This window comes from Panthera leo, chromosome A3 (genome assembly GCF_018350215.1).
Source record: "Panthera leo isolate Ple1 chromosome A3, P.leo_Ple1_pat1.1, whole genome shotgun sequence".
Taxonomy (NCBI): Eukaryota; Metazoa; Chordata; class Mammalia; order Carnivora; family Felidae; genus Panthera; species Panthera leo.
In genome coordinates, this window is record NC_056681.1 from 86,986,145 (window position 1) to 87,000,245 (window position 14,101).

At 42.1% G+C, this 14,101-nt stretch overlaps 1 protein-coding gene across 1 annotated transcript; it reads left to right on the top strand.

The window, feature by feature from the left end:
* The first annotated feature begins 2,960 nt into the window (after positions 1 to 2,960).
* On the top strand, positions 2,961 to 14,017 carry PCYOX1 (prenylcysteine oxidase 1). Its single transcript, XM_042932598.1, has 6 exons — positions 2,961 to 3,120; positions 4,205 to 4,411; positions 5,466 to 5,640; positions 10,594 to 10,805; positions 11,136 to 11,288; positions 11,712 to 14,017. Exons 1-6 carry the CDS (start codon positions 3,009 to 3,011, stop codon positions 12,368 to 12,370), a joined length of 1,518 nt encoding a protein of 505 aa, XP_042788532.1. The 5' UTR covers positions 2,961 to 3,008; the 3' UTR covers positions 12,371 to 14,017.
* The last annotated feature ends 84 nt before the right edge of the window (positions 14,018 to 14,101 follow it).

Genomic DNA, 14,101 nt, shown 5'->3' on the forward strand with positions numbered 1-14,101 from the left:
TGACTGTCATATTAGTGACAGCTATTTTTCTCATGTATTATTTTTTTTAACTTTTAAAATTCTATCTTTTGCCATCTGACAAATATGTTGATCTTTTCTTATATTGCTTCTGAATTTCCTGTCTTCCCTAACAGATAGTAAATATTATTTAGGTTATGTAGAATAAGAAAAAAGTTAGATGTGAGGAAGGAAGAAGGTATGAAAATGAATTTTTTCAAGGTATTTTCAAAAAAGTTAAAAAAACATGGAGCAGTGGCAGAATTATAGATTTAAGTGTTGTCAAAAAATAAGCAAAGCCAGCACTAAAGTTTTACCTTTAATCAGTAATATACTATTGCAATAGGGAAGAGTCCATAGTAAACTGAACTCAACTTTGATTTGTACAGATGTAACCTGGCATTTTGAAGGGAGAATAGGGATGGGGATGAGCAGGGGCACAGTAGAGTCCAGGAAGTGAAAAATTACAAAAGTTGAGAGAAAGGGTGGTAACTTTCTCAGTTAGGCCCCTACCCTCCCAAGAGGCTATGAGACAGGGGCTCTATCTTCATGTGTTGGCTGGAACAAGCAGTAAAGTCTTTTGTCAGCCTTGAGTTTTCTCAGGCAGACAGTTTAAAGGTAGCTAGGGTCGTCCTAAGGACATAGCTTTGAGCTGTTAGAAAATGTTAGTGTTTTGTTCGAGTCTTTTTTTTTTTTTTTTTTTTTTAATTTTTTTAACGTTTATTTATTTTTGAGACAGAGAGAGACAGAGCACGAATGGGGGAGGGTCAGAGAGAGAGGGAGACACAGAATCGGAAGCAGGCTCCAGGCTCTGAGCTGTCAGCACAGAGCCCGACGCGGGGCTCGAACTCACGGACCGTGAGATCATGACCTGAGCCGAAGTCGGACGCTTAACCGACCAAGCCACCCAGGCGCCCCTGTTCGAGTCTTAATAAGCCAAGGTTGAGGCCTGTCTAGTTGAGAAGATTGCTCAGAGGAGCTTGGCTGGAGTTTGGTCAAGGAGAAAACCTTAGTCAGTGTTTAGCCTACTAGGGCGACAGCTTTCTTGAACAGTACTCTGTTGAATGAATGTTTGTTATATCACCTTATTATTACTCTTCGTATATGTGGTAACAGTTTTCCTCCATGGCCTTTTAAAAAATATTTTGGGGTTTCAGTGGCAGTGTTATTTTGAAAGAGTAAGAGTGCAGAATGAGAAAGCCTTTGACCCACCTTCCACTTTGCAAGTCCTTTACACCGTCTCTTCACTGAGAGTTCTTTCAGTCAACTCTTTCCCAAGGTTTCATCAGCAGCAGTGAAAGTTTCCAAATATGACACCCATATCAAGGTCACTAACATGGTCAATTCTAATGAACACATATTCATTGAAGGCCTAGTAGGCTTAACACACTAAGGTGTTGTGGGAATAATGTAGTTTGGAAAAAGGAAATTAAAAGACACACAGAGTGTAGTGCTTTCTTTGTAACTTCTAGATGTAGTGAAAAATGAGGCTTAATCTTCATATTTTTATGTTCTTAACTAGAAGTGTTTATTTCTTGTATAATTTGCATCTTGTTCTATTAACACCTTTGCTGTCTTCTTCTTCTGCTTTACTTGCCTCCTTGCTGTTCCTCAAACATGCCAGGTGTTTTCCTTACCTAGAAAGCTCTTTCCCCATATACTTGCCTGATCTACTCCATCACTTCCTGCAACATTTTGCTCAAATGCTATCCTGCTCAATGAGGCCTACCAGGACCATCCTAAAATTGCAACCCATTCCTCATTCCTCTTACCCCACTCTATATAATGTATAATTTACTTATTCTAATGATCATATCTCCCTCCAGTAGAATGCCAGCTTCATTAAAATAAAACTTTTTAAAAAATCTGTTTTGTTTACTGATTTTTCTCAAGCACCTAGAACATCGCTTGCCACTCGGAACTCAAAAAAATTTGTCCAATGAATGAATGCTCTTTGCATTGGATTTTACACTCCCTATTTCCAAGTTCAATCTTTCTTTCTATTCAACTTATTTTCCTTCCATCCATACTATTCTACATATTCATATACTGGGTTTTTGTTTTGTTTTCTTTTTTGGAGGGGAGGTGAAGAGTGGAGATGGTGTAATTTTAATTACAGAAAGGGATCTTATAAACCCATCACTCACTCAGTCACTAGTTTTTCTCACCTATTTAAATTTTTTTAAATGTTTATTTTTGAGAGAGAGAGAGAGAGAGAGAGAGAGAGAGAGAGAGACACAGTGTGAGCAGGGGAGGTGCAGAGAGAGAGGGAGACACAGAATCTGAAGCAGGCTTCAGGCTCCTTGCTGTCAGCACAGACCGGCTCCAACCCACAAACTGAACCCGGAGATCATAAGCTGAGCCAAAGTCCAGCTCTTAACAGACTGAGCCACCCAGGCACCCGGATCCTACATTCTTTTTAATACTTGCATAATGTTGCATCGTGTGATATGGGCACACATGTCTGTCACTACTTTTCACCTTGGAAGACCCCATCCCTGGTCTCCCTCATTTTCCCTTTCACCTACCACTATTTAACCATTCATTTTATGCTTATGCCCAACAGTCCCGAAACACAGTGACCACTCAGTAAGCATTTGTTGCTCCACAGTTCTGTTCTTGGCAGAGATTTGCTTTGTGCATTCTTTGACAGGGAGAGGTTCAAGGGACAGAAGAGGGCGGTAGTGAAGAAGTAAGGTGCTTCACCTGAATAGATGGGGAGTAAGGCGGCAAACTTGGGTGAGCCTCCGCCCCTGGTGCCTTTGTTATGTCCCTGAAGCAGGGTGCGTTTCGGAGGGGCGAGGCCTGCCTGGGCACCGGGCTGACCACGCTTGGGAGCTCCTGGAGCGACGCGCAGAACTGGGATGCTGGAGCCCGCGCCGGCAGGAAGCGGACCTGGGCGGGGCTCGGAGGGGCAAGGCCGGCCGGGGGCGGGGCGTGCAGAGCGCGCAGACTCGCAGCAACTGGCCGACGGTGGGACGCTCGGAGCTGACTGCTGCGCTCCGGTGGCCATGGGGCGCACGGCTGGGCAGCTCGGCTCGTCGCTTCTGGGGCTGTGGCTGCTGATAGGCAGCTGGGGGTGCCCTGGGAGCGCCGAGCTGCGGGCCCCGCCGGAGAAGATCGGTAGGTGAGGGGTGGGGCGGCGCGGGAGGGTTGCTGGAGCGCGCCCGGCGCCGGGCGGCCGCTGCGCAGTGCACCAGGCCCGTCGGCTGCGAAGCCCGCCAGGCCACGCGCTCCGAATCCTTCTCGGAGGTCATAGTCTTCTCGGCTCGCCACTGTCGATGCCCCAGGGACCGCGTCTTCCCGGGCGTGTCGATGTGCCCACTTGGGGAACGGGCCATGGAGGGGGCCTTGGGGTGGGCGGAGGGCAGCCAGGCGTCCCTGCAGCCCCTTGTTCTGGAGGCCTGGGGGCTGGGGAGGGGGAGGCCCCTCTCCTCATTCCCTTGCTTCACCTTTGGGAGGCCAGTCTTCTGGTTTGTTCTGGAACTACGAGCCACCTCGCTGTGCAGATGACAGGCGCACGCGGCCGTAGCACACCGAGCAGTGCCAACAAGCTGACCCTGTTTGCTTCCCTTGATAGGCTGAACTGGAACCCCATTTCCATCACCTGCTTTGCCGAGGTGGGCCTGCTCCTAGAGGCCCTAGCTTGCACAATTTCCCTATCTAGGACTACTACACAGCGGCAATAATCCACTCTAAAGTTTCATTCATGGTTTTTGCTGCGTTTGTTTTGCTTTTTTTATTCCCGGTAAAGCTTTGTTTTGTGGGAACATTAACCTATCTATATTAATGAGACAGAACAAATCTTAGTAAAAATGGCGGCCACTTTATTGGAAATACGTGCTGGAAAGGCCCACCTCCTCTGTTCCCATGCGCTGGACACAAAGAAGGGTGTGCAGATCCAGTGGTGCCTTGACAAAGAACTGTGAGAACCCTTGGGGATCTGGCAAAAAAAAAAAAAAAAAATTCTAATGTCCATTTGCACGTGAATGTAATACCACTTTTGTCGGGGCGGGGGGGTGGGCAGCGTCTGCCTAGATTCACAGAGTTTTAGCTTCACAGCAACTGTGACTTGCCTCCCGTGCCCAGCTTCCCTAAATTGGTGATTATAGCCTTAAGTAACATCTGTTGTTCAAAAACAAAACCCACATAGCTGGGTGAGAGGGAAAGAAACTGTTCCTTTTTTTTTTTTCTTCCCCACCCATAGCAATTATTGGAGCTGGAATTGGTGGCACTTCAGCAGCCTATTATCTGCGGCAGAAATTTGGGAAAGATGTGAAGATTGACCTGTTTGAAAGAGGAGAGGTGGGAGGCCGCCTGGCCACCATGACTGTGCGAGGGCAAGAATACGAGGCAGGAGGTTCTGTCATCCATCCTTTAAATCTGCACATGAAGCGTTTTGTCAAGGACCTGGGTATGTCATTTGGTCTTAAGAGCTAAGTGGATTTCTGTGTGACCATCCATGGATATTTTTATCAGATAGGGATCTGAAGTTTTTCTGCTTAGTTAATTGTTTTTTACAGAGAAGTTGGCAAAACTATTTTCCTCACTTTGCTGCTAGCAATTAGTACAAGTACAAGCTTAGTTAGGAGCCACTTTCCCCGTAATGGGACACTAGTTATCTGTATCTTCAGTTATCTGGAATTACAGCCATTGGGCGGGGGCGGGGGTTGGGGGTAGGGTGGGGTGGGGATGGTTGCTGTTCTCAGTTCTTAAACCTCTGGGTTCAAGCTGAAGAATCAAAGAATGGTTTGAGTCCGTAGAAACCTTGTGTACTCATTTTACAGCTGGGGAAATGAGGCCCAAAGTTTGAAATGTCTGGCTTAAAGTCACTCACACAGGCATGGGTGCAGACGTGTGCCTAGAACCTGGAACATATGACTACTTCCCTGCCACCAGAGGAGCTAGACAGGTTGTGAGGAAAGGCTAGCAGGCCTCTGCAGGCCCTTTGCTCAGGGAATATTGTGTAATTTATACCTCCTTTTAGTTATTTGAAATACCCAATTATGCAAAATAGGATTTGCACAGGAATGGGGATGCCTCCTTTCCCTTTGCTGCCTTCCACATCTCCTGTGGTCTCTTTCCTTCCTGAGGACAAATGTATGCCAGGAGCAACTAATGCTGGTCATACTCCTGTCTAACATTTGTTTGGAAGTTGAATTCAGTTGGTATTCTGGCATTTTCCTTTCACTTTTTAGTCTTTTGCAACTAAAAATAGCCAGTCTAATTTTGACATATCTGCATGAGCATCTGACCCATCGTTTAGATATCTGCTTTTGGACAGTATAATGAATGAGCAGTGTATTACATGCTGTTCTAAAGATAGAGCTCCTTTAATATGTTTTCTGAGAACTGGGGGAAACCTGGAATTCACTGACTTCAGAGTATCCCTGATAGCTTCAGATTACCTTCTTTCTTTTGGTCAACACAGAAACCACTGACTTAGCCAACCCTTTCTGTTTTTGCAGGTCTGTCTACTGTTCAGGGCTTTGGTGGCCTAATGGGGGTGTATAATGGAGAGACTCTGGTGTTTGAGGAGAGCAGCTGGTTCATAATTAACATGATTAAACTAATTTGGCACTATGGATTTCAGTCCCTCCGAATGCACATGTGGGTAGAGGATATATTGGACAAGTTTATGAGGTAATTTTTTCCCCTTCCATTTAACCTAAGACCTTTTAGTTAGATGGTCTTTAGAAATTCTAATTTCTTGAAACAGTTCTCTACCTAATTTTAAGGTCTGTTTGTAAGATTGTTAGACAAATGGTTTATATAAAGTATGCAGACTGTTTATCCACTTGAAAATTAAGAGAGTAATTTTTGCTTCTGACTGTATTTTGCAAATACTTATTTAGTTCTGCCACACACTCTTAAATCCTCTACAAATGTTAATGCTTTGAATTCTTATGACACCTCTCTCAGGTATAGTTATTAGCTTCTTACAGATATGGAAGGTGGAGGCACAGAGGTTTCAAGTGTGCAAGTACACTCACCTAGTGAGTGGTGGAACTGGAGTTCCTACCCAGGCATTCTGGCTCCAGAGTTCTCACACTTAATCTCTGCACTGTGCTGACATTGTATGGATGAATGAGGTAATGTGTGAAAGAGCTGGTAGAAAGGACCACAAAACTTAAATGAACTTTAATTGTGACATGATGTTTCAGTGAGCCAGTAGCCTGAGGCAGAGTATCAGCTGTGTGCCCCAAGAATTTAAAAATTCCAGCACTGTTTCAGGTAGTGACAATACAGGTGGCACTCCCCACCCCCCCCCCCCTTTTAAAAATATTTTTATTTATATTTGAGAGAGAGAGACGGCACAAATAGGGGAGGGGCAGAGAGAGAGAGGGAGACACAGAATCTGAAGCAGGCTCCAGGCTCTGAGCTATCAGCACAGAACCCGATGCGGGGCTCGAACTCGTGAACCATGAGATCATGACCTGAGCCGAAGTCGGACGCTTAACCCACTGAGCCACGCAGGTGCCCCTCCACTTTTTAAGTGTTTCTGTATTTTCAAACTTTTCTGTGTATATTGTTTTGGTAATTAGGAAAAATAAAATAACTGGTCTAACTTTGAAAGACGCAGCCTTTTTTTCTTTTTTACTTTTCCCAAGGCCATTGGCCTGTGCTAATTTTTACGCTTGTTGACAATTTTAGATGCTGGAGAAATTCAGCTTGTAAGTGCTAAGGATATTTCATTACTATGAATGTTTCAATGTAGTAAAATTAATTGTTAAAAAAGGTAAAATTACATGTCATATGATTAAGTACTGACAAGGACAGATTTAAGGGTTGAGTAGGATAAACACACTCTAGCTTTTTAACTTAGGGTAGTTGGGGATTTCTTTCTTCCTTTAGTGTTTATTTTTGAGACAGAACATGAATGGGGGAGGGGCAGAGAGAGAGGGAGATACGGAATCTGAAGCAGCTCCAGGCTCTGAGCTGTCAGCACAGAGCCCCACGCAGGGCTCAAACTCACAGACTGCGAGATCATGACCTGAGCCGAAGTCGGAAGCTCAATCGACTGAGCCACCCAGGCACCCTGGGGATTTCTCTTTCTAAACATCACTGTTGGGATGATTCCTTGAACACCTTTCCAGTGGGCACATTAAGGTCAGCTACAGTGCAGATTATTTTAAAGTAGTAATCTTTCATTCATTCACCAAATATTGACTGCCTAATTATGTGCCAGGCACTATTCTGGATCCTGTGGATGTAGAACCTAGAACACATCCCTGTCCTCAAAGAATATACGTTCTAGTAGAGAGACAAGCAATAAACCAGTAACTAAGAAAATATACAGGACTTGGGTGGAAATAGCCAGTAACTTTGTAGAGAAGGTAGGTGGCATGTTGCTGCATGCTCTACAGGAAAATCAAGTTCAGATGGCACCAGATGCAGACCTGCCTATATCTGTTAGTTTTCTTACCAGTGGCTTGCTTGGCATGTAGAGAATTGCCCTGGGAGAAATTAAGAAATCACTTTTAAAGTGAATTCTGGATATTATAGTACTGTGAAAAAGACCCAGTGATGGGATACATAGATTATACTTTTTTGTTGTTGTTTAAGTAAACTCTACACCCAGTGTGGGGCCCTAACTCCTGACCCCAGAGATCAAGTCACATCATCTATGGACTGAGCCAGCCAGGCACCCCTACTATTTTCAAATTTAGAAAACAATTACCAAACTTCCTTGAATTACTGCCTCTCTCTGGTCTTTAGTATTTGCTTACACATCAAATATATAGCACTGATCCTTATGTTGTTCAAAGGGCCATGCATCCTACATTTGTTTCTTCCAATAAATCAAGAACATGTTTACTTTTTGAGAGAGGGAGAGCACAGAGCCCAACGTGGGGCTCAATCTCAGACACTGGGAGATCGTGACCTGAGGGGAAATCAAGAGTCAGATGCATAACTGACTGAGCTACCCAGGTGCCCCTTAACATTTCTTGATCTGAGACTGATCCTTTCACTTACTCCTAACAAATATTTTGAATGTTTTACTCTTTTCTCTCTGTCCTTTCCCAAATCCAGTCTGTCTTTAATCCTATCAGTTTTTAAATTTTATTAATTTTTTTAATGTTTATTTTTTGAGAGAGAGTGAGCAGGTGGGGTAGGGGCATAAGAGAGGGGGACAGAGGATCCAAAGTGGGCTCTGCTGACAGCAGCGAGCCCAATGTGGGGCTCGAACCCGTGAACTACAAGATCATGACCTGAGCTGAAGTCAAGACACTCAACTGACTGAGCCACCCAGGTCCCCTAATCCTATCAGTTTTTAAAATGTATGTAGAATTCCACCACTTCTCACTAACATCACTGCTACACTTTGATGCAAGGCACTATTAACTCTTGTTTGTATCGATGGAGTAGCCCCCTGTGGTAGGCTGAATAATGCCTCCCTGCCCCTGCAAGATGTCTATACCCTAATCCCTGGAATCTGTGAATGTGTTACCTTTCATGATAAAAGGGACTTTGCAGAAATGATTTCGTTGGGGATCTTGAAATGGGGAGATCATTCTCACTTATTTAAGTGGGCCTAGTGTAATCACAAGAGTCCTTGTAAGAGGGAAGCAGGGGGATCAGAGTAGTAGGAAATGTGATGATGGAAACAAGAGGTTGGAATGATGCTAGGAAGATGTCACAAGCCAAGGAATGCAGGTGGTTTATAGAAACTGAAAAAGGCAAGAAAATGGAATCTTCCATCAGAAATTCCAGAAGGAACCAGCCTTACCAACACCTTGACCCACTACTTTCTGGCCTTCATGGTTTCTGATGAGTAAGTAGCTGTTAAATCTTATTGAGAATCCCTTTTTCTCTCAGTCTGTTTTGTCAAGTGAGAACTCAGTGTTTTCACCCTCTACTTTTTTTAAGTTCCTAGGGATTGATATGGTTGGAAGGAGTGAGTTGTTCCTCAGTTTGGGCACTGGTATCAATTTTTCCCACAAAAATGTATTCAATGTTTTATATACTATACTCACTGGTAGATAGGAGGTAATACTGAAATGGATGTGACATTTCCCTGCTCAAAAACTTTACAACTTTGAGAGAAGAAAATTGTAAAAATTCTCCTCCTGGGATCACTGAGAGCTCTTTCTTTGGCACCTATTTCCTCCTTTGTTTCATTACTTATCTGTGCATATGCCTTATTACCTATACCTAACTGTAAGCTCCTTGAGGGAGAGGAATCCGGTCTTTCTCATTTTTGTATCACTTGAAAAATAACTTTTCTCATTTTTTCACTTGAAAAATAACATTTTGAAGTCAGCATCAACTAATTTATGTGGATATTCTTTTAAGTCCGTGAAGTTCAAGAAAATATCAGGTGGGATTTTCTAAAAATTAAGTAATAGTGCTGAATGAGTGGCATGGGTACTGTGAACCGGGAAGTTGGGCAAAACTTTGCAGAGCAGGTGGGGTTCAAGCTGAAAGAAGTGTGTTCTGGTTGGAGAGAAGAGCTAATGTAGTGTTGGAGCAACATGCAGAGCATTTTCAGGTATCAGTGAATGGGTCAGGTTTGTTCAGTGGAGGGTAAGTGTGTGGTTGAGGGCACAGGGGCAGCTTGTGCTTGAGCCTTCTACTTGTCATGAGACTTTCAGAGTTCTTTTACTTGTTTCTCTGTCTGCAGTTAGAGCAAAGGCAGTTAGACTTGATGAATTTGGCTCTAAAATCCATTCCTTTTTTTTGGTCAGGAGTTTATTTACTAAGCAGCAGTAAGAAGTTAAAAAAATTTTAAATCTTTATTTATGAGAGAAAGAGACAGAGTACAAGCGGGGGAGGACCAGAGAGGGAGACACAGAATCTGAAGCAGGCTCCAGGCTCTGAGCTGTCAGCACAGAGCCTGAAGTGGGGCTTGGACCCACAAACCGCGAGTTTGTGACCTGAGCTAAAGACGAATGCTTAACCAACTGAGCCACCCAGGCACCCCACAAGTTGTTTTTTGCATAAGCTGATGACAAAAGATGTGTTTTAGGTTTCTGAGAGATTCATAAACGTTTCAAAGAAACAAAACTGGAAGCAGGTAGGTAGATCAGTTATTCAGCTTGGTAGTCTGAATATAAATCCTGAGTTAAGATCAGGGAAATGAGAATGAAGAGAGATGTTGGGAAGACTGGAAAGGTTTTCTTTTTTGATGGGAGAAGCAGAAGTGAAAATATTTAAATTTGGAATTAAATGAACTGAGGATGACTTGTGGGATGTTAGCAGTGAACTAACATCCCAGCCTACATTTTGGCTGGGATAGGGGGTGGGTGGAGAGAATCAAGCCTGGTGGAAAGATAAAGTTTAATTTTAGAAATGTTTAACTGCTGCTGGAAGATAAAAAGTTGAAGGAGACATATGACATACCCACTTCTTTAAAAGTGCTCGCAGTGACCTTATTAATGCAGAAGAGTACACAAGGACAGTGTACTTCCAGAGGTGGGAGTAGGGATGGGGATAAGAACTTCTGGGATACCCAGGGAAGATGGTGACTGAGGTGCATCTTACATGATAGGTAGAAGTTCAGTAGAAGGAGATATGAAAAGTTTGAATCTTATGATGCAATTTCCCTTCCCATCTTGTTTGGTGTTTAATGGCTATTCCTCTTCTTTTCAAAAGGATCTACCGCTACCAGTCTCATGACTATGCCTTCAGTAGCGTAGAAAAGTTACTACATTCTCTTGGAGGGGACGAATTCCTTGGAATGCTTAACCGAACACTTCTTGAAACCTTGCAGAAAGCAGGCTTCTCTGAGAAATTCCTCAATGAAATTGTTGCTCCTGTCATGAGGGTCAATTATGGCCAAAGCATGAACATCAATGGCTTTGTGGGTAAGCCCAGGCTTGGAATATTATGGATATTAGCTCACAAAAGGGCTTACCTGATGTATGGTGACTCCTTACTTTAGGCTATGAATTAGAGAAGACTTATCTTTTTCTGAAACCTCAGACATTGTTGGCAAAATTGTGTATATGTAGATCTGTGCATTTTTAGGGGGAGAGAGTCCTTAGCTTTCATAGAGATTTTGCCCTCAGGGGCTATTTGGCAATGTCTGGAGACATTTGGAGTAGAACTCACCTGAATTGGGAAGAGAAAGTAGGTAGAGGGACTTTTACAGAGTCAGAATTAAAATACATTTTTTTTTTTCCTACCACTGACAGGGGCAGTATCAATGTCCTGTGCGGATTCTGGCCTTTGGGCAGTAGAAGGTGGAAATAAACTTGTTTGCTCAGGGCTCCTTCGTGCATCCAAAAGCAACCTTATAACTGGATCAGTAATGTACATAGAGGAGAAAACAAGGACCAAGTGGACAGGTGAGCCTGAAATTCTATTTTATTGTTCCTGATTTCCCCTCTAGAAAATAATTGCTCAGGGAGAAAAACCACTCTTCTGTCATCTTGTACTCATTTCCAAATGATGGAATTATAAATTGTGTGTATGTTGTGCCACATAGAAATATTCCCAAATGCACTCAAGTACAGTGGCATGTCTCCTTGGAATTAAAGAATAATCTCATTCTTAAAAGTAAAAATTCCGTATTTTTTACTTCCTGACAAGGTATTCAAGAGTCAGACACTTAACTGACTGAGCCACCCCCGTGCCCCTAAAAGTCTTTTTAATTCCTTAGAATTATACCTTAACTATTTTCTACTTTATAAACTATTAACATAATTATTTTTGGAAGGTATAAAGTATAGTGTGCTAGAAAGACTAACATGAATGCTTCTTTCCTCTAGGAAATCCCACAAAGATGTATGAAGTGGTCTACCAAATTGGATCTGAGACACGTTCAGACTTCTATGATATCGTCTTGGTGGCCACTCCATTGAATCGAAAAATGTCCAACATAACTTTTCTCAACTTTGATCCTCCAATTGAGGAATTCCATCAGTACTACCAACATATAGTGACAACTTTAATTAAGGGGCAACTGAATTCAACTCTTTTTAGCTCTAGAGCCTTAGACAAATTTGATCTCAGTACAATCTTAACCACTGATAATTCAGATTTGTTCATTAATAGCATTGGGATTGTGTCCTCTGTAACAGAAAATGATAATCCTCAACCATCAACAGAAAGGGCGCATGTTTGGAAGATCTTTTCTCAAGAAATCCTCACTAAAGAACAAATATTAAAGCTCTTTTTGTCTTATGATTATGCTGTGAAGCAGCCATGGCTTGCATATCCTCGCTATAAGCCTCCAGAGAAATGCCCCTCCATCATACTCCACGATAGACTTTACTACCTCAATGGCATAGAGTGTGCAGCAAGTGCCATGGAGATGAGTGCCATTGCAGCCCACAATGCCGCTCTCCTTGCTTATCATCGCTGGAATGGGCACACAGACATGATTGACCAAGAGGACTTATATGAGAAACTTAAAACTGAACTATGAAATGATACTGATCACTTTCTTTTCCCCCTCCTGGTTCCAAATGGAATATCACTGGCAAAAGAGAACACAATCTGAGCAGAGATGATTTTGAATCTGATATTTTGCCATATATTAGTACTGTTTAACAAAAGTAATCCCAGCGAGTCATGAGAAAATAACAGGTTTCTAATTAAGCATGAAGGAGTTAACTACTATCTTTATACCATCTCCAAAATTTCTTAACTCTTCTTTTAATATCTGCCAACAGTATAGAATCACCTGAAGTTTGTTAAGCATGTGGTTTCTCTAGCTCCTCTGGAGATTCTGATTCACTAGGTCTGGTGGGTGGGGGCCCTGAATTTATTTCAAGCTGAGCACTTGAGAAAGAATTTAAAGATGTTAACTTTTAGTTGGGGACTAGTTCATTTGTGCTTCACAGCTGGAAGTGACCTTCAGTCAGATAGTTAAAACTTAACTATTAGAGCTGGTATCCTATGCTTGGCTTTAATTTATACCTTTTTTTCAAAGTAGATGTGCCCATGCTAGAAGCCTTGACTTTCTGAATATTCTTTGGATTCCTTCCCCCCTGATTTTATTAGGGGTGAAATTCAGAAGCCTTAGGAGTAGAACTTTGTCATACAAAAATCTCAAGTAAAATGAAAGCAAATACAGGCTATTGATTTAAGAAATTGGCAGTCTATTATCAAATCCTCACCTATGGAACTTTAAGAAATATTGAAAGACCCCCATGCAACCAGAGATTCTGATCTAATGGATTGAGGATAGGATCTCAGCATTGTAGCTAAAAAGTTTCTAAGGTGCAACCTGGGTTGAGAATCACTAATGTGGGGGTTTAAGATGTCTCCAAAGGGTTTTTAGTGCCTTAAAAGTCCCAAGAAACTGAATGCGTTATCAAAGCAGGTTCATTTTTGTGAAGAATCATTTCTCTCAATAAGAACTCTAGTAGTAATCTTGATAGTAAGCACTGACAGACAAGAGGCAACTTAGATTTCTCCAGAGCAGTTGACACTAGGAGATCCAGAATGACACCACAGTTGGTCAAATCCAGCATTATGTTCAAACTTAAATGCTTCTAAAACTACTGTAGCATTTGGGGTGAGAAACCGGTTGCTGAAATCTTGTTTTTAAGGCAGTTCTCAACTTTGGCTGCACACTGGAATAATCTGTAAGAGTTTAAAGCTTCTCAAATGATTCTAATATGCAACCAAACTTAAGAACCAGTTCTACATCTATCATACAAAGATCATGAATGGCTGTCTCTCTAGTCACCAGTAGGACAAAACAAGTAAAAGCTTGTGAATTCTAAAAGTAACTATAACAGAAATAAGTATCGTTGAGAAAAAAAAAGTCCATCGCCAGATTACGGCAGTAGATATTCAGCAAAATATTGATTCTTACTTAAAATGATTTTGTCTCTACTATAATTGTGAATATTAATATGCTGATAAAACTGCCAAGATATATTTGATGTAAAGGTGGTGATTAAATCTATGCTCTGTCAAAAGGTCAGCTTTTTAAAAATTTTACTTGTTAAGACGCAGTCACATTTTTTCCCCCTGTGGTTTTAATGAAGACAATATTGTAGAGAATGTAATATTGTGTTATATATATGTTAAAGATTGGTGAATAAAAACTGGTAATAGTTAATTTCTATTACTCACAGACTTATTTTGTGATATCTGTATTTACTTACCAGAACCCCAATTTAAAACGTTGCTGTTGTATCTGATT